A 19,856-nucleotide genomic window follows, 5' to 3' on the forward strand; every position below is an offset into this window, starting at 1 on the left:
AAGGACGCCGAGACAGTTTAAAAGGTATTTTCTAAAAATTTGGGTGGATTTGAACTGACGAAAGAACTACCTGGGGAAGGCCAAACTTGACCTACGGTTGTTCTGGAATGAGGACAATCTGTGCTGGTGCTACGCTCCAAGGTCTAAGAAATGTCTTTTGCCATACTCTTCCTCGCACACTAAGCTAGTCAAACGAGCAATAGCTTTGGCCGCCTTGAAGCGGGCTTCACGGATGCCGTCATTTGAGGGATCGGCTTAATTCTTTTGAAAGATATCCACCAATCTAGCCTCCGAAAAAGCCACGGAAAGAAACAGAGCACGTGGCTGTTATGCTGTATCTGCACGGGATCAGCCACTCTTTGAAGAAGATAGTAGGGTGTGCTGGAGAGAATCTTGTCCTTACTGCACTCAGAAAGCTCAATTTGCTGTCCAGAATGGCGAACCAAGAAGCCCCAAGCCAGCGCGGTGAAACAAGAACCATGAAAAAATATTCACCACCTGTGACACGGGGGTAATTTACAAGATACCGCTGTGAAGCGGAGCGTCTCATGTGGGTCAATGTGGACGCTGCATAAACGACCGTTTACGAGAGCACGCCAATAACATCCGCACGGGATACGGCAGCACGATGAAAAAACATGTATCTGTCTGTCATTGCACTCCTAACCTTGGATAGAGCCAGATATTGAGGCGGTATAATTACCAGCACAAGCGCGAGCTGTATCAAGCATTCATCTCAGATAGGAAAGGCGCGTCATGCGTTAGGACACTATCGATGGCATTGACAATAAAAGAGATTGAATATCTCGAATAACCATGACGACTTGATGTGACAGAAGGAAATCTTCTCCTTCCTTTGATTTCTGTTTTCGTTTCCGGTATTTATTGCGAGCAATGCAATAAACCTGCAGTTGTAACGCAGCGCTGTGTTTTTGCGTGTCTTCTATCTTTGTCCCGTGTAAGCGCGCTGTTTTTCGGTGGGAAGATAGACATATTTTGACACACGTTATTTCATGGCTACAAGTTATCTTCGCTGGAAATGAAGATATACTATATTTTACAAAAACCAGCACTCCGCCTCCCCTGCGCACCACCATATCAAGTTTATGAATAGTGAATACGTTGTAATCGTTAAGTAATTCGCTGTTATCAATGTAGGAACTTAGCCACGATTCCTACAAAATGGCAATGTCGGTGTTGTCGTGAAGAAAAGTTTCAATGGCCTCTTTTTTCTGACAAATAACTGCAGATGTTCGTGTATATTACTGACATGATCTTAAAAGCAGGAATTCCATTCCGACCAGACGGTTGGTGAGGAGGACGGAAAAGTGGGAGCTGAGCCGTCGGCAGTGAGCGGTATGACTTGACCTCTAAAACAGAATCGGATTCGGCATCGTAGATAAATTGCTTTTCAACGATGATAAGTTTGTCGAAACGCATCTTCAACATGTTCTTACGTTCCTTGCCAAAATCATACAATTTCTGACTGGCTAATCGAACTCGTGCCGAATAGTCTTCACGTATTGCATAGTTTCAATTTTTGAATTTTTGAGCTGCGGTATAGCAGACGAAATTTTGGTCTTATCTTTAAAATGAGCGAAATTTGCAAATGGACGGCTCATTCTAGGCTTGAAGCGCCGAGTCTGTGAGTGCGTTCAATCGCGGCGTCACTGATATTGACGTCTAGTTCCTTTTAATAGAGAGATATATGCAATTCTGTTTGTGTTCATGTTTCGTCACTGGCATCAGGAATCCCAAAGATTACTAGAATAAATCGGCGAAGTCGATTTTCTGCGTCATCACATTTGTCGTTCAGCTGTTTAATGCGCGTGGTCAATTCCGCGATTGAATCAGAGTCTCCCTCCTTGACTTAGAATCTTCAACACCTTTTTCCAGTGCGTCCACGCGCAAAGAAAGGTCATTTACAAGTTTTTCAAATGTTGTCTAAGCTGATCGGATGAGGGTAAATCTCTGCGAGTACGGAGTTCTCGGCGGCTTCTAATCGGGCTTTTGCGTTGTCAATAGTCACAACTGTGACATCTGCATTACTGTCAACGGGTTCGGGTTTTAGTTCGACATCGGAAGATATAACAAGTTTTAATTAAACAATACAAGCGTTGAGCGAACACATGCAAGCGCATCATAACATCCTACGGCAGACGTCGTGTATACCAGGGGCACGACACCCTATAACGAACGGATCACTACTGCAAACGCCAGTAGCGTCAGGTAAGCAAGTGACCTGCACCAGAAAGGGCATTTTTGTGACCATGTTGCATGCGGCATTGTGTCCCATCTGGTTCCGAGGCGTCGGTGGCTTTTGTAGTGGCTGGGCACAACTCCTAAGGAGATAGCTGGATGATGTTGCCAGAGGAACGATGTGAGAAGTGCTGGAAGCCGCGAACCATCAGTGGCTTCCTCTTCAAGAGGATTCTTGGCCGGTAGGTTCCAGACCGATCCGCCATGGTGGTTCGGCAGGAAATCGCCGACAAGGATGTCCCGCATCAGAAAGGGCATATTTGTGGCCATGCTCGCTGTGGCGTCGTGTCCCAACTGGTTCAAAGGAGTCGGTGGCTTTTGTAGTGGCTGAGTAAAACCTCCCAGAGTAATAGCCGGATTATCTTCCCAGACGAACGATGTGGAAAGTGCTGGAAGCCGCGGACCATCAGTGGCTTTCTCTTCAAGAGGATTCTTGGCCGGCAGATTCGAGGCGGATCCGCTGTTGTGGTTCGGCATGAAATAGCCGACAAGGATGCCCTGCATCAAATAGGCCAATTATGTGACCATGTTGGCAGCGGCGTCGTGTCCCAACTGGCTCCAAGGCGTCGGTGGTTTTTGTAGTGGCTGATTAAAACCTCCCAGGGAGATAGCTGGATGATGTTGCTAGACGAACAATGTGGACAGTGCTGGAAGCCGCGGACCGTCAGGATCTTCCTTTTAAAGAGGATCCTTGGCCGATAGATTCCAGGCGGATCCGCAGTGGGGGTTCGGCAGGAAATAGCCGACAAGGATACCCTGCATCAGAAAGGGCATTTTTGTGACCATGTTGGGTGCAGCGTCGTGCCCCATCTGGTTCCAAGGCTTCGGTGGCTTTTGTAGTGGCTGGGTAACACCTCCCAAGGAGATAGCTGGACGATGTTGCCAGACAAACTATGTGGAAAATATTGGAAACACGGACAATCAATAGCTTCCTCTTCAAGAGGATTATTGGCCGGTAGATTCCAGGCGGATCTGCTGTGGGGGTTCGGCAGGAAAGAGCCCACACGGATACCATGCATCAAAAAGGGCATTTTTGTGGCCGCGTTCGCTGCGGCGTCGTGTCCCAACTGGCTCCAAGGCGTCGCTGGCTTTTGTAGTGGCTGGGTAAAGCCTCCCAGGGAGATAGCTGAATGATGTTGCCAGACGAACGATGTGAGAAGTGCTGGAACCCGCGGACCGTCAGTGGCTACCTCTTCAAGAGGATTCTTGGCCGGTAGGCTCCAGGCGGATCCGCTGTGGCGGTTCCGCAGGAAATAGCCGACAAAGATAGCCTGCATCAGAAAGGGCATTTTTGTGACCATGTTGAGTGTGGCTTTGCCCCATCTGGTACCAAGGCGTCGCTGGCTTTTGTAGTGGCTGGGTAAAGCCTCCCAGGGAGATAGCTGAATGATGTTGCCAGACGAACGATGTGAGAAGTGCTGGAACCCGCGGACCGTCAGTGGCTACCTCTTCAAGAGGATTCTTGGCCAGTAGGTTCTATAGGGATCCGCTGCGGTGGTTGGGCAGGAAAAAGCCGACAAGGACACCCTGCATCAGAAAGGGCATCTTTGTGACCATGTTCGCTGCGGCGTCGTGCTCCAGCTGGTTCCAATGTGTCGGTGAATTTTGTAGTGGCCGGGTTACACCTCCCATGTATATAGCTGGATGATGTTGCCAAACGAACTATGTGGAAGGTGCTGGAAGCAGCGGCCGGTCGGTGTCTTCCTCTTTAACAAGATTCTGGTCAGTAGGTTCCAGGCAGATCTGTTGTTGTGGTTCGGCAGGAAATAGCCGACAAGGATACCCTGCATCAGAAAGGGCATTTTTGTAGAAATGTTCGCTGTGGCGTCGTGCCCCCAAGGAGATCCCGAGAAGACCGCATTCATCACCCCGGATGGGCTCTTTGTGTTCAAGGTGATGCCAATTGGTCTCTGTTCCGCACCAGGGACATTTCAGCAAGCAGTGAATACACTGCTGGCAGGCCTCAAGGGGCAAATTTTTCTGGTATATTTAGATGACGTCGTTGTCTTCGCCCCGAACTTTGAAGAGCACTTGAAAAGACCTCGAACCGTACAAGACACAATCAAGTCGTCCGGCCTAACCTTGAAAGCAGAAAAGTGCCCCTTTGCCTATAAAGAGCTGCCGTTTCTAGGCCACATCGTTAGCAAGAAGGGAATACGCCGTCACCCGCAGAAAACAGCTGCTATCGCACTGCTTCCAACAATGGCCGTCAAAAAACCTGTGCGCAGATTCCTCGGACTTGTGCGTGTTACCGACAATTTATCAAAAACTTTTCACGCATCGCAGAGGCTCCGACCCGACGCAAAAAGGTAGGCATTCCATTTGAATGGGAAGCGCATTAAGCAGAAGCCTTGAGAGAACTTCAGCCTCGTTTACAGTCCCCGCCGATCCTCGCGCATTTTGATGAAAACGCTGAAACTGAAATTCATACCGACGCAAGCAGCGTGGGCCTAGGCGCTATTCCTCGTTCAGAAAACTGACGCACTCGAGAAAGTAATCGCGTGCGCTAGCAATTCTCTCTGCCCGGCCAAGGATAACCATTCGACAACACAGAAGGAGTGCAGTGGCATCATCTGGGCTGCGTCGAAATTCCGCCCCTACCTGTACGGACAACCGTTCAAGGTGGTCAGTGATCACCACGCACTGTGCTGGCTTGCCAGTTTGAAGGATTCCTCCGGCCGCCTCGCAAGATGGAGCCGGCGCCTCCAGGAGATTGACGTCGCCGTCTTTAAGTCCGGACGTAAGCGCTCCGACGCAAAATGCCTTTTACGAGCCCCTGTATATGCACCCCCGCCAGACGACGATGGGGTTGCTTTCTTGGGACCTATCAGCTCTTTTGCACAGCAGCAACGCTAGTACCCGTACCTAAAATACCTCATCAAGGGCATAAACGGCAAAGTTTCTTTACCCCCCGCCTCGTTCAAGCGAGGATTGTCTCCGTTCTGTGTACAGCATTATGTCTTCGTGAGTAACTTCGCAGCGAACAAAACAGCCTACCTTCTTGTTTTACCGGCAAGTTTGCGCGAAGACGTTCCGCAGGGTTCACACGACGAGCCGACAGCTGGACATCCCGGGCTTTCTCACACCCTCCGTCGAATTCCAGACATTACTGGCCCCGACTGCCTGCCAATGTCGCTCATTATATGAAAACGTGCCGAGATCGGCAACGACGAAATAACCCTCCCACCAGACCAGAAGGATTTCTGAACCACATTGAACCCCTCTCAAGGCCCTTTCAGCAGATCAGCATGGACTTGCTTGGCCCTTGCCCAAAGTCAACGTCAGGAAATCAGTGGATCATCATTACGACCAACTACCTGACCCGCTACACCAAGGCAAAAGCCCTACCGAACAGAACAGCAGCAGAAGTCGCCAAATTCTTCGTGCAGTACATTCTTCTGCGACCCGGCGTTCCCGATGTGCTCATCACGGACAGAGGAACAGCATTCACGGCGGATCAGACGCAAGCCATCCTGCGCCACAGCCAAACCAGCTACGGGAGGACAACTGCATACCATCCGCAGACAACTGGACTGGCCGAGCGCCTCAACAAAGCTATCGCCGATATGCTCGACATGTACAACATTTGTCCGTAAAGTTCCGAGACTGAGTTCATTGAAAAAATTCGTTTAACATTGAAACCATCTGGGCAGCACCCCTTCAAAATAATCTCCCTTGCAGTCTATACACAAGCTTCCAACGTTTCTTGAGGTCTTGGGAACAGCTGGAAAACGCTTTTTGAGGTCTTGGGAACAGTTGGAAAACGCTTCTTGAGGTCTTGGGAACAGTTGAAAAGCGCTTCTTTTGGCAGGGCTGTCAGCTCCTTTGTCGAAGCGTCTTGAATGGCCTCTACGCTGCCCATCCAGCGACCTTTTAGGGCTCTCTTCACACGAGGAAACAGGAAAAAATCGCATGAGGAGAATTCAGGCGAGTATGACGGATGGGGAAGTGCAGTAATGTTGTGCTTGGCGAGAAATGTTTTCACGCTCAGAGCAATGCGCGGCCTTGTATTATCGTGGAGAGGCTCCATTGTCCAGATGCCCATAAGTCAATGCGATGGCGTCGCAGTGCATTACGCATGTGTTGGACCACGCGGATATAAATCTCCTGATTCGCTGTCTGCCCTTGTATAACGAACTCGTGGTGTATGGCACCTCTGGCATCGATAAAATTATCCACATGCTCTTTGTTTTGGTCTTCTGTCGCCGCACCTTTCTCGACGCCGGAGAGCTTGTGGACCGCCATTCGGCACTCTGCCTCTTTGTTTGAGGATCACATTGAAAACACCATGTTTCGTCTTCAGAAATGATGCTGTCGACGAATGCAGCATTCTTCTCTGCCTCGGAGAGCAAATCTGTGCTCGATGATTCCCCCGTGCCCTTCTAGTCCTGTGCGAGGGAGTGCGGCGCAAGTCTGACATTCAGCTTTCGTTTCCCCAAGGCCTCACGCAAAAGTTGGTGGCATGTTGTCTTACTAATGTCCAGAGCATCAGATAGCATGCGGACTGTAATGGTGTCGTCTTGCTGTATGATTTCCCTGATCAGAGCCATTTCGTTTTCAATCCGTGAGGTTGAAGGGCGCCCCTGCCTCGCGTCGTCTTCCACCGACGTTCTCCCCGAAACGAACCTCTTGTGTCACTCGAACACTCGCACCAGCGATAATGTCTCGTTGCCGTAAGCGTCACGAAGGAGCTCATACGTCTGTCTGGCAGTCTTGCCAAGCTTTAAAAAGAATTTTATGTTTACATGCTGCTCGAGGTGGACGTCCATGTCTCCGCATTCACTCTCACCAGCATGCGCAAACGACTGGTGACAACGCATTTTTTTACATGTGCCATCCAGCGGCTGCCACAGCACTTCACATAAATAGCTGAAGTTCGCCCGGAAAGTTTGCGCTAAACATATACGCAGCAACATTTGTTGTGGGGAATCATTTCTAGAGAAGAAAATAAATCAGTCCCGAAACATTAACGGACAAAGGTGTGTCGGTGCCGAACACAAGACTTGCGACATCCTCCTGCCTTACATCGTCTTCGCCTACAACACCGCAAAGCAGGATACCACCCAGTTGACGCCTTCCAGGCTCGTCCTTGGGAGACCGGCCACGACCACACTAGACGCCATGCTGCCCAACGTTACCGAGGAAGATAACGTCGGACATCGCCGCCTACCTACAACCACCTCGGCTACGGAAACTGTGCGATTCAAATTTTGGTAGGTCATCCCACGCTTGCCACATGCAACTGGTCATTTAAATAGTCACCGCCTGGTTATGGCCAATCCCCCTTGTAGGTATGTGTCATTGTGTGAGGTCAACAACAACAACAACAATACCTACAACGCGCAGCAGAAGCGCGAATACTTGCCCGACTGCGGATCAAAGACCAGCAGCAGACCGACGCCAGACGTTACAACTTACGAAGACGCAACGCGGAAAACAATACAGGCGAACAAGTCTGGGTTTGGACTCTTATCCGCCGGCGCGGATTGAGTGTAAATCTTTTGCGCCGCTATTTCGGCCCGTACAAGGTTCTTCGTCGGCTAGGCGAACCGGACTATGAAGCCGTCCCTGATGAAATGACGACATCCCAACAACGCCGCGTAAGACCAGATATAGTCCTTGTCGTCCGTCTAAAGCCCTATTATGTGCACTAAACGACGCTCTGTTTCTACACTCAGTGTTTATTTTTTCACAATCCGTTTTATTTGTTTCTAGCCGCCTTATATGTTTTTAAGAATCGGGTCGATTCTTCTTTGGCAGGGGAGTGATGCCGCGAATCTATGTGATGTTTTTTCATTCTGCAGCGCGGCCGGCACGCCGCTTTATGGCTTTGGTTGCGATGTAAGACACGACCAGATTTTTCTCGATTGCTCGCAGCCGGGAGGAGCCGATTCTAGGTTGTTCCGTAATGTTGTAGTAGGTTTGCACGCCATATCTCGAAAGTTTGCTGCCAGGTTTAAATTGAGGACGGCCGTCAGCGGAGGGCATTTTGTTCGACGGCCACCGAGCACGCTTGTTGCTACTCCGCCGCCGAGTAATTCAGTACATTGTGGGTGCGGGTCAGCCGAAATGAAGAGATTTGTTTAGATGCCATTTTCGCTGTCGTTCTCCTCACCGGATTGCCGTACCCACTTCGTGACACTATCTTTAGCGTGCTACCGTCTTCAAGCGCATCTGTAGAACCGGGCGAGAAAAATGTGCAAAGCACACCCTTTAAAAGAAACAGTGGTGGAAAAAAGATAATTCCCTAGGAGTACTAAGAAGTAGACGACAGACGTACCGGCACTGTTTGGAAAGGCGCCGCTCCGTTCATTTCTATGCACAACAGAAGAGCCGCCAATAACTCACTATGTGGGATGGAAAAAACAAGGCGACAATATTTTTATTTATTTACTTATTTATTTTTATGCAAGTATTTGCGGTACCACAAGGGCATTATTGCGGGGGGAGGGGGGCAGTTGGAGGAAAATGAACATGTGACAAAAGCATAAAACAGCTAAGCACGGTTGGTAACAGCGAGGAAGTAACAAAACACGTAACATCCATAAGTCATCTCGACGGCAACCGGTCCTCATGGCACCGCGGTGCAAAAATGAAAAGGGTACACTATCGCATGAAACGCACTGCCAGCCAAAAGATATGAAGTAATCAGACCGATACTAAACTACGACAGACTGCGTGACAATAAAGGCAGAAAATCCGAACATGTTTTACATTCACCAATGCTCTTGGGAAGCCTATTCCAGTGTGCGGAAGCATGCGGAAAAAATGAATAACAGTAGACATCAGTAAAACAGCGCATTTCAAGAACTTTCAGCTCGGGATCACATTGTCTGGAGATGAAGTGGAGAAGGAAAATGTGCAAGTTCTCATTTATTCATGTGAGATCAGAGTAAATTCAGAAAAAAAGCTCTAATTTTGCAGCTAATCGGTGGTGTGCTAGTATTTTTCAACTGAGGCTCTCTTTAACAAATGTAATACTGCTTAGGTAGTTATAATTACCAGAAAAAACTTGCAGCGCGCTTTTGGACGCGTTCCAGCTTTTCTATAAGATTATAGCTTTGAGGCTCCCATACCGCACAAATGTATTCGAGCACCGGAGGAACATTCGTTATGTAAAGCAGTTCTTTTACTTTCTGGTGGACTTTATAAAAATTACGTCCAACAAGGTTTAGCACACGAGATCTTTAAGGATAAGTATTCAGTATATCTGTTCCACGTTAAATTTTCTAAAGAAACAGGACACCTGTGTCCTGCTTAGTTCGTTTCACGCAAATATTCAATAATTTCAGGACTATTCGTAATAACAAAAGAATCATCTACTATTCGTCTGTTAAGTTCCTTCAGCAGGACCCGGCTTACTATGTTCTCCGTGCCGGATTCTGAGTTCAGAACTATGGAGGCAGGTCCGTCCGATCAAGGACTGGCTCCGCTTACTGTGCTTTTCCCGAGACATTGAGCATATTACCGCCATGAAGTTTCAATATTTGATGAAGCTAACCACTCTGTCTACAAAATTTTTGTGGGTACAAACTCCCGCAGTGTTAACCAAGGCAAGCAAAGAAATCAAAGATGAATGTTTAGCTCCTCGGGTTCTTGGCGACATCCACACTCCGGAGGACAGTGCAAGCGTCTTCTGGAAAGGACCAAAGTACAACGTTGAGTCGGAAGTTAAAGCACATGACTTCCTGTCGTTCTTTAGAAAAACTACCTACAAGGCCGACGCGCAGGTTAAGGAAAGGTGTCTCCCGGAGGGAGTCGATTGTCTCATCAGGACAGTGCCTTCCGAAAGTTCCTGCATCAGAACGCCAACAAGAAAAATAGTGCACTTCTTTAAGGACAAAGACCTGCGACTCGCTCAGGCGAATAAAGGAGGGGGCTTTGTCGCCATGCCGTCTGGAACGTTCAACACGTAAGCTTCAGAGGCCATCAACAAAAATTTCGAGAAGACAGAATTAAAAGCAGCAAAGGTAATAGGCCGAGCCATTGCGTTTTGCGAAAACCTCTGGAGAAGCTAGCCAGTAGAATTCGAATACCAAATGTAATTGCTCGCAATTTTTTTCTACGGCCAAATACCACAAAGAAAGTGTTCCATTCAGGTGCATTTTCAGTGAAGGGGTGCCTGGCAGAAGCTAGTAAGCCGGTTCTTGTCGAAGGAGGTTAATATACTGGTAGTGGACGAACAATTTGCCATTACGAGTAGTCTTGAAATTAATGAATATTTGCATGAAACGAACTCATCAGGGCACATATTTTCTGTAGATATTGTTTACTTGTTTTATTCATTTCCACAGATCGAGGTTTTGGCGTCTGTTATGTTGTGGATAGAAATTAACGGAGCGGTGCCTTTCCAAAACAGTGCTAGTATGTCTGATGACAACTTTTTTGTACTGCTAGTTTTACCTGTGTTCCAAAACTGTTTATTTAAAGGGTGTGAATATGTACAAATGAGTTGAACCTGTATCGAGTCATCCGTGGCCCCTGTGCTTTGCAACGTATTTCTCGCCGGGGCGGTCAGGCCATTATCTGAAGCGCTTGAAGACCGTAGCACGCTAAAGATATTTAGATATGGATTTAGATATGGTTATGAATTTTCCAATCGCTTCGAAGAAACACTCACTTTTGATCTATCCGCATATTGTGGAGGACATTCTTACTAATTGTAGACGACTTGCCAAAGAATTGAATTTTGCTTTTTAACTCACCAAGCAGAACTGTTTGCAATTTTTAGACTTGAAAATAAGCTTCATGGACGAAGCCTTTTGCTGGAAGTACCAACCGCGTGTGCAGAAGGAATTAGCGTCATTTGATTCCAAGCAATCAAAAACGGTGAGACGTGCTAACGCCTTGATGTGCCTTGAATCAGCCCTAAGAAAGCCCTGTTGTTAATGGCACAAGAACGCTTTCACGATCAGATCAAGAAGATAAAACAGGCGGGCTATCCCTTGATATTGATGAGTTCGGTAGCTGAAGCCCGGCTAGAGAAGATTAAACACGAAAGCTTAAAGAACGAGACAACAGTCGCCGTTCCACAAAAGTGAAACCTGGAGTCAGCCCCTATCCGCGTAAAGCGGCCCAAAAAACTAAGAACTAAAGCGCGTAATATCAATTTCAAGGCACCCGTGGTTTTTTCGACTCCAAGAAAACTCTCTTCGCTGTGTTTTCGGGTTTCACACGGTGGTAGCGAAAACTCTGCAAAATGAAACATGTGAACCAGTTTGTGAAGTCTGAAAAAGGTCTAGTGTATAAAATTCAATTAAATTGTGGAAAAGTGTACCTGGGTAGTCAAGCCCATATGATAATCAGCGCCTAAGGGAACAAAAATTGTCTTTGCGGAACGCTGCCGGCTCACTCCTGCCGGCACACGTTATTGAATATGCTGTCCCAGCCGATGCCATGGCCCTGAGGTATAGCATGATCAGCCTGTGCGTTGGCTGCCAAGCGCTTGTTCTTGACATCATTGTGGTGCTGCTGCAGTCTTTTCCGAAAATCACCTGTTTCACCGATATAGACATGCTCACAATCAGCGCAGGGAATCCTATACACGATGGCCGGGAATTTCTCCTTCTTGAACTTGTCTTTCAGTGTAACCATCACGTGTCGGACCTTCCGCGTGGGTACATGTGCGACGTCGACTTCGTACGATTGGAATATGCGGGATAAGCTTTCACTTACTCCAGAGACGCAGGGTATCGGAACAATTTTCTTCTTCTCTCGCTGGGGTTGCTGTGGCGGCGGGTGAGCTAGGCGATTCTCGGATTTACGTATTGAGGAACTGGGATAGCCCGAACACGTCAGGTCGCGGCGAACGTTATCCAGATCTGTCGCTACTCTCTTCCGGCGTAGAGCAGAGGTTTTTCTATCGGCGGACAAGTGAGGCGACAACAATCTTCTTGTGACAGGCCGGGTGTACGGAACTGAAGTTGAGGTACATGCCAGTGTGCGTGTCCTTCCGGAATACACTGAATGACATTCCAGGGCCGTCGCGTTTCACCAGAACCTCAAAAAAAGGCAGACGACTGTCTACTTCCTCTTACGCAGTAAACGGTATGACCGGTTCTATGCTGCTGAGTTGCAAAGGGAATGTTCTCAGAGCCGATTTCTTGATTATGCAGAAACAGACGTCCACATAATGAAGGAAGACTTTCGGGCGTGGCGTGAAGCTTGAGAGCGCGCGAGACTCTAGTGACTCCATTGTCAAGTTCGCAGCGGTTACAGAAATCGATGTTCCCATAGCCGTACCATGGACCTGTTTGAATATGTTCTCCTGGAACGTGAAGTAGATATTTGACAAACAGAACTGAAGAACTGAAGGTAAATCACCTGCGCCCTTCCCTTGCGTCTTTTCCGTTTTTTTTTAATCTGCCTGTGGCATCTAAGATGATCCCTTCCTTTTTCGGGTATACATGCCATGATCCTTTTATGAATAAAACAGTTGCAAGTTGCGCCCCGTTCTGTCTTCCTCTTCTCTGTTGTGTCGTCTTTGTGTGCGCAAAAAAGAATTCTAACAATTGGCAGCTAGCCGCACAACGCAAATTTCTGTAGCCACTTCTGCAATGTCCATGTGTCTTGTAATGTTAGTAATTATAAATAAATAAAAGAACGGAATTGGTGCAATATTATGTTTCAGACAGATAATTGAGCAGAGAGGTTGAATTCACCTGACAAACTACAACGTTGGCGAGTACCTATGATCTGTGTGCAGTAGGAAATGAATTGTTAATGTTTCTACCCGCTTCCTTGTTACGGAATGCTGCAAGAGCTTAGAGTGGAACTGGGACTGTGGCAATGCTATGGTCGGCTAGAAAGATGTAGACATCGAAAACTTTACAGCAATCTATAAATTTATGCTGCACAAGTAAAACAGCGAGGATATCATTGTTGGTGTTCAGTGGTGTTTGTAGGAATGCACATGTGGGATATTTGCGCACTTAATACACGTATTTTGAGTTTATTCAGTTGCCATTGTAGCGCTCGTTGTGCTTCGCCTTTTCTGTTTCATACATAAACATGTTTTTCGTTCAAACAGTACATACCGCATAGCCGATCCCTGTGGGCAGAAGTGGCCACTTGAAGCTCCCCTCTTATTGGTAAGGCAGGATGCAGTGGTGGAGGGTGTGTGGAAATTTTTAGGATCGGAGGAAGGTCGTATGTTCCACAATATGAAGAAACTTTTTGTTCTCTCTAACAGATTTCAGAGCCATAAATTGCCGAAAATGTAAAAATCTGACTAGGTGGCTAAGTGAGAAGAAGCTGTCCGGGCTAGGAAGCTCAAAGAAACATTAACACCCGAAGACGTCCCATCAATTTGGGCGTGGCTAGAGACGTTAGCTAACAGAAAATGTACTTTATTCAGGCTGTCATATCGAGACGAGTATCTGCACAGGCAGGGGACCCTCGGAAATAAGCTGATCTACTCAGCTCGACTAGTCATCGGTCGCCTACGGTGCAGGAAAAGAGCAGGAAGAACGGCAGCGCGTAGTGAATATCGGTATTGAGAACGATTTAGTCCGTAATATAAATGCAATATTGAACATTCATTGTGGGTGAGATATATTCAATAAAAATTAATATTCAGAAAAATAAACTAACGTTCAATTGTCTCGGAAGGGTACAGTAGTTTATAATTGGTAGCGACGAGCTGCAAGTGGTAAGGGAATGCGTCTACTGAGGGTACGTAGTGACCGCAAATCCGGATCATGAAAGGGAAATAACTAAAAGAATAACAACGGGGTGGAACGCATTTAGCAGGTTATCTCTGATCGTGAATGGTAGTTTATCAATGTCCCTCAAAAGAAAACTATATAACAACTATACCTTACCAGTGCTTACCTGGGGGGGGGGGGGGGGAGAACGTGGAGGCCAAAGGAAAGGGTTCATCTTAAGTTAAGGACAGCTTACCCAGCTATGGAAAGAAAAATGTAGGTCTTACCTTAAGAGGCAGGAGACAAGTAAACGGAAAGAAGTGCTCGTTACGACACAAGTGAAGGAAGCCAAAAGTCGCCGAAATTATTAAGGAGCATAGGGGATGTATTTTTTGTTATTAATTTTGTAGTTTTATTCATAAGAGATTCACAAAGCATAGCAAAAAAACAATCTAATGTCGATGGCTGGATCCGAGCACACGACCTCATAATTTCGTGAGTTCGGATCCCACCGGCGTCTTGCTGTTTTTTTCTTTTTTGCTTTTACTATCCTCTCTTGATAGAACTACAAAATTAATAAAAAAGATCCCCTATTCTCGTTGGTTCAGCGACTTTAGCTTCCGTCATTTATGTCGCAACAAGCACCTTTGTCCATTCCCTTGTCTGCTGAATAGTTTCATGATGGGCTCGAATCTGGCAGTTTTGATGTCATTGATAGAATAAGAGAGATCTCGCAGAGCTTCCGCCGTTACCGATTACATTCCCGCGTGGCACTCAAGGTAATACAGGGCGTACTACATCCACAGCTACGGACGAGGGTTGCGCTAGTGACCATTCTCAATTTTCGATTACAGTGCACATAAATACTTCCGAAAGCAGAAGATTGGGCAGCCGCCGCGGTGGCTCAGGTGGTATAGCACCCGGCGTGGAATTTGGAGGTCATGGTTTCAGATCGCACCGACGGCATGTGGTCGTCTTCTCTTCTTTCATTTCATTTCATTTTTATTTGCACCTTAAAGATATGGACAGGCTCAGGCAAAAAGCGAACATTTTTCGCTTGAAGATAACCTGAGCCCCCTAGTATGTTGCATAAAGCTAACATACAGCAAAATGATAACATATTAGTTCCTTCTCTGATAATAATACATGAGAAACATAGCATACAGTATATGGCATTCAGCAAGCACGCAGCAAAAAAAAAATAGTAACAAATATAATTCATACATGAGAAACAATAGGAAGAAAACAAACAAATGCACAAGCTATACTCTCATTCATAAAAACTACCAAATTGATAATATGTCGCCTCGGTAATATGTGTAAAAACCAACTAGCTCAGCAGTTAACTCTTAAAAGACATCCCCTGTGCTCCTTGGATTCGGCGACTGCTTGCTTCCGTCATCAAGAGACAGGAAGAAGGCGGAGGGTTAACGACATTTTAGTCGTAATCAAGAGGAAGAAATGGGCTTCGGCAGGGCATGCAGTGCAGCGGCAAGATAACCGCTGGTCCTTAAGAGTAAAGGAGTTGATTCCAAGAGGAAGGGAATGTTGCAGGGGTCGGAAGAAAGTTAGGTGGGCGGGCGAGATCGAGAAGTTTCAGGGGCTAGGGTGGCCGCAGCTGGCACTGGTCAGGGTTAATTGGAGATATATGGGAGAGAGGCCTTTGCCTTGCAGTTGGGGTAGTCAGGGTGATGAGGGTAACACGTGCATTGCGACGTATAATACTTAGAGAAAGGCAAAAGTTATAAAGTTATAAAGAATCAATGACAGCGATTTGTAATTTCTTTAGCAACGGTTCAGATCTTCGAAAAATTTGATATCTCTTACTTGGTTTGTAGAAGGAGCGCTAAAAGGAACAGCCCCCCCCCCCCCCCCCCCCCCCCCCAGCGAAACGCTTGTGAGGCAACAACAACAACGACATGAAACGGCGAGACAGCGGATGTCAGGTAGCACATTTTTCTGTTCAACGCTGTTCTCTCCGCTTCGTCTTCCCTAAAATGTGCGCCTATTTCCCATCAGCGTGTTCTGCCCGGCTCTGGGAATACGTTAATGCAAAGTCCTCAAAAGCTAACGCGTTATTGGGGAGAAAGATGTGCGCATAGAAATGAATTTGCAGAAGCCAATGACAGAATTTGTTCACCAGCATTGCCGCAGCGCACCCCGAGAAAGCCGAAATGAGTCAAAAAGACAACGGCCCAGTCCGCCATATCCAGATGAACTCTTGATTATACACAGTTGAGAACAACTCAATCCCCCAGGCACAACTTGCAAAAAGTAATCGTCAACCGGTTTGCAGCTCTCTGGCTTGTTGCTACACCGTCCAAGACGTGCACGTTCTGTTCTTGCGCGGTTCGTTTCCGTCTTTGTGTACTTCTGCTGCACTAGATGTCGTTTATCAACAACACACCAACAAGCCCAACCAAATCACGGTGCTGAATACCGAAATCATGCGGCGGAAGGATGACGTACCATTCAGGAAAGCCGTGTACTGCGCTGGATGTTTGACCTCATCCAGGAAGTCAAGGGAAAGCAGTCGTCTTCGGCCACTGCAAAAACCAGAGCAGGGCTTGTCCAATGCGCTCTGCTCTGCAGTCGATGCCTCGGCATCAGTGAACTTGAGTTAATGTCTTACACGTGTCACGTGGCTTGCAACTGGCCGAAAGCCAGATATAAATACCATTTCGAATCACACTAGGCTAATGCCCTTTAAAGGCACTGTTTTTGCCACGTTTTGAAGCTTTGGAATCCCGCATATAAGCACTAGAATCATTGTCATGTGGTCAAGGCCGCGAAAAGCCGCATTCTGTATTTTCTCTAACAAATGGTACAACTGCAAGCTTATTTAGTAAGATGGATGACTTGGCAAACCGCTCGCGATGCTCGCTCTCTGTTCCTTACGGAAAAAACAAGTATTGAATGCCCTCAGATCGAGCGTTGCCACAGGATAGGCAAAAGGCGCAACGGCCAGGTTCGTCCAGTTGTTCTGAGACTCCTTGACTTTCGTGAAAAAATGAATTTAATGAAGCATTTGTCTAAGGTAAAAGGGTTTAAATTTTACATTACGGGGGAGTTTTCGCTTAGGGTGCGCTATGTGCGACCAAAACTGTGGGACGCATCGGCTTCTTTTCGTAGTAACAGTCCGCGGGTGCGGCTGCATTTTGACCAATTTTTTATCGATAACGTCCGGAACGATTGGGATCACGCTTAAAATTCTTTGGTTAAGCTGTCTGGTACCCAAAATAATCCGGATAATCCTTGTGTACAAAATGCGTCTCCAACGTCCTCGCCAAAAGCTGGTCCGTCAACTTCATGGCAGTCTTTCCCGCCCACTATACCTTCTGAATGACTTGCTTGCAACTCTGTGGAAAGTCTCACCCTCTTGAATATTAATGTATGAAGCGTCATCAATAAATCTGCCAGTCTACTCTCGCTCATTTCTGTCTGTTCACCTCAAATTGTTGCCATGACTGAAACTTGGCTGCATGATGGCTGTCGGAGACAAAAGAGTTGAGACGGCGCCGTGCGGTGCGCGATGTTATCGGCCAACGAACCCAGGACGGCGGGAGTGCTGTGTGTGTGTGTGTGTGCACGTGTCTGTGTGTGCGCGCGGGCGGACCAGACGGCGGGCGCCCGGATGAACCGGGCGGCGGTCTGCGGGGTCATCGGCCGGCTCGTCTGCCTGTCGCCGGAAAGGAGGAAAGGGAGGACTCGGCCCGGCATCGGGACAGTGGTTGTGCGGGACGCTGAACGGAAAGGCCGTGTTTCCAACCTCTGCTGTAAAGTTTTCTTTTGCCATTCGGCCAATTAAACAAGTTAAGTTTTACCGGATTATCTTTCTTCCTTGTGACCGGATATATAGAACGCGTACGTGGAGCACGTATTCTTTCACGTACAACAAGTTTGGTGCCGAAACCCGGGACTTCTGCTGTGGATTTGTGAGATCATCGCTACATCGCTCCAACGCTCACGATCAACGCATCCACTTCACGTAAGTCTCGGCAACGACGATTATCCATGTCATCAATCCGGTAAACTAATTGGCTTAAACGAACTGTAGAAGAGAATGGAGCGCCTTTTAAAGAAACGAAAAGTATTACGCTCGCAAACTACGAAGCTTACCAACGAAACTGAGGAGCGACAAGCGTCCCTCACGATTACAGAAGCTGTATCGTTCCACGCTCGACTCATTAGGCTGCAGCAACAGCTAGAGCACGTCAACGAAGAAATTGAGCCATTAGTACCGGAAGAAGATGCTGAAAACGAATATCAGCAAGTGTACGATTATCATAACCGTATTACAGCGTGCCTTGCTGTACTTCAACTTCGAGTCGACAGTGGTTCGTCAACAACGCAGGCTGAAGTGAATTCGGCGGGCAGCGGCACTGCCATCCAAACGACCACGCCAGCCCCCATAACGACCACGTCGGTGAAGACGAGAGTAAAGCTGCCGAAAATTGAACTGATCAAATTCACCGGGCGGCGCTCTGACTGGCAAGCCTTTTGGGAAGTGTTTGAGCAGGTAGTGGATAAAAACGAAGAATTGACTGACACAGACAGGTTTCACTACCTGCGAGCATCGGTGACAGGCGATGCGGCTGCTGCGCTGGCGGGCCTTCCATCGACGTCACGATGTTACAACGACGCTATCCAACTCTTGAGGAAGCGGTTTGGAAACGAAGAACTTCTTGCGCAAGAACACCTGAAGAGTCTAATTGATTTGAAGCCGGTGCGTTCTTCAGATGATGTCCGTGGTCTTCGCCGTCTCTACGACACCTTGGCGGCGCACATCAGAGGACTGGAAGCGCTCGGACGGAAGTTGGACACCTTCAGTTCAATGCTACTTCCGATTGCACAACGAGCAATGCCACAGGACATTCTGCTAGACTTCAACCGAAGGTGCGTTGCCGACACCGACCGTCTCGCCAGCGAGCAACAAGGCTCCGTCTCCGATGCCTCATCGCACACTACGGACGAGACTGGAGAAGGTACCGTCTCTTCATTTTCTAAGTTACTCTCCTTTTTGAGAGTAGAGGTCGAAAGCAGAGAGAACTTGGCTGCACTGCAAGGCATGGACCTCTGTCGACAACCTAAAGAAGGCACTAAAGAGAGTCACAAGCAGCTTCGTAAAACGCATGACAAGCATGTCCGATCCGCAGCGATGTTGCATCAGAGCTCGAGCCCGCTGACCTGCTTCTTCTGTGACTCTAACGATCACCAAACGCACAACTGCGACGCCTCAAAAAGTCTAGAGGAGAAGAAACGACTTTTGCAGTCGTCCGGCCGTTGCTTTAGGTGCACTAGAACTGGACATCGGTCACGAGCATGCCGCGTAAACCTGCAGTGCAACAAATGCCACAAGAAGCATGCCAGCACGATGTGCGACCCGACATACTCAAGTAACAGGCCACCCGGAGCGAACCGAACAGTGACTAATGCACAGATAAGCCTCGAAGCTACGACCACGGGAGACAGCTCCGCTCTCAAAAGAACAGTTTTGTTACAGACCGCGACTGCGTTATGTAGTGGAGAAACTTCCAACGCGCAGGTGCGAGTCCTGTTCGACGGAGGAAGTCAGCGCTCCTACATCACCTCTGACACCTCACGGAAAATGGGATGCACGCTTCTCGGGCATGAAAGGGTGACTGTCGGTGTGTTCGGAGGCCACCAAGAGGAACGTGAGTTCCGAAGAGTCAGAGTTACGCTAAAGACGAGGCGCGGATGTGAGCGCGAGCTCGAAGTGCTGGAAACAGATGTAATTTGTGACCAGCCGATACCCTCGCCACCGGGAAATGTACTGCAAAGGTTGATATCCCTCGGGTACGAAGCAGCTGACTTCTCAACAGACAGCGGTGCAGAAAAGGTTGAGCTGCTCATCAGGTCTGATCATCTATGGGACTTCACGACGGGCAGATGTGTCAAATTAGGAAAACGACTGAGGGCAGTAGAAACATC

The 19,856-nt window shown here is 47.8% G+C and overlaps 1 protein-coding gene across 1 annotated transcript in view; it reads right to left on the reverse strand.

Annotated features, from left to right (window-relative positions):
* Positions 1-19,856, reverse strand: part of LOC144120388 (uncharacterized) — a 340,433-nt gene that overhangs the window by 183,478 nt on the left and 137,099 nt on the right. The window contains exon 2 of the mRNA XM_077652736.1: positions 16,374-16,450. Coding sequence (XP_077508862.1) covers positions 16,374-16,450 — 77 coding nt within the window. The remainder of the gene's footprint in view (positions 1-16,373; positions 16,451-19,856) is intronic.

The sequence above is a fragment of the Amblyomma americanum genome, chromosome 2, assembly GCF_052857255.1.
Source record: "Amblyomma americanum isolate KBUSLIRL-KWMA chromosome 2, ASM5285725v1, whole genome shotgun sequence".
Classification (NCBI taxonomy): Eukaryota; Metazoa; Arthropoda; class Arachnida; order Ixodida; family Ixodidae; genus Amblyomma; species Amblyomma americanum.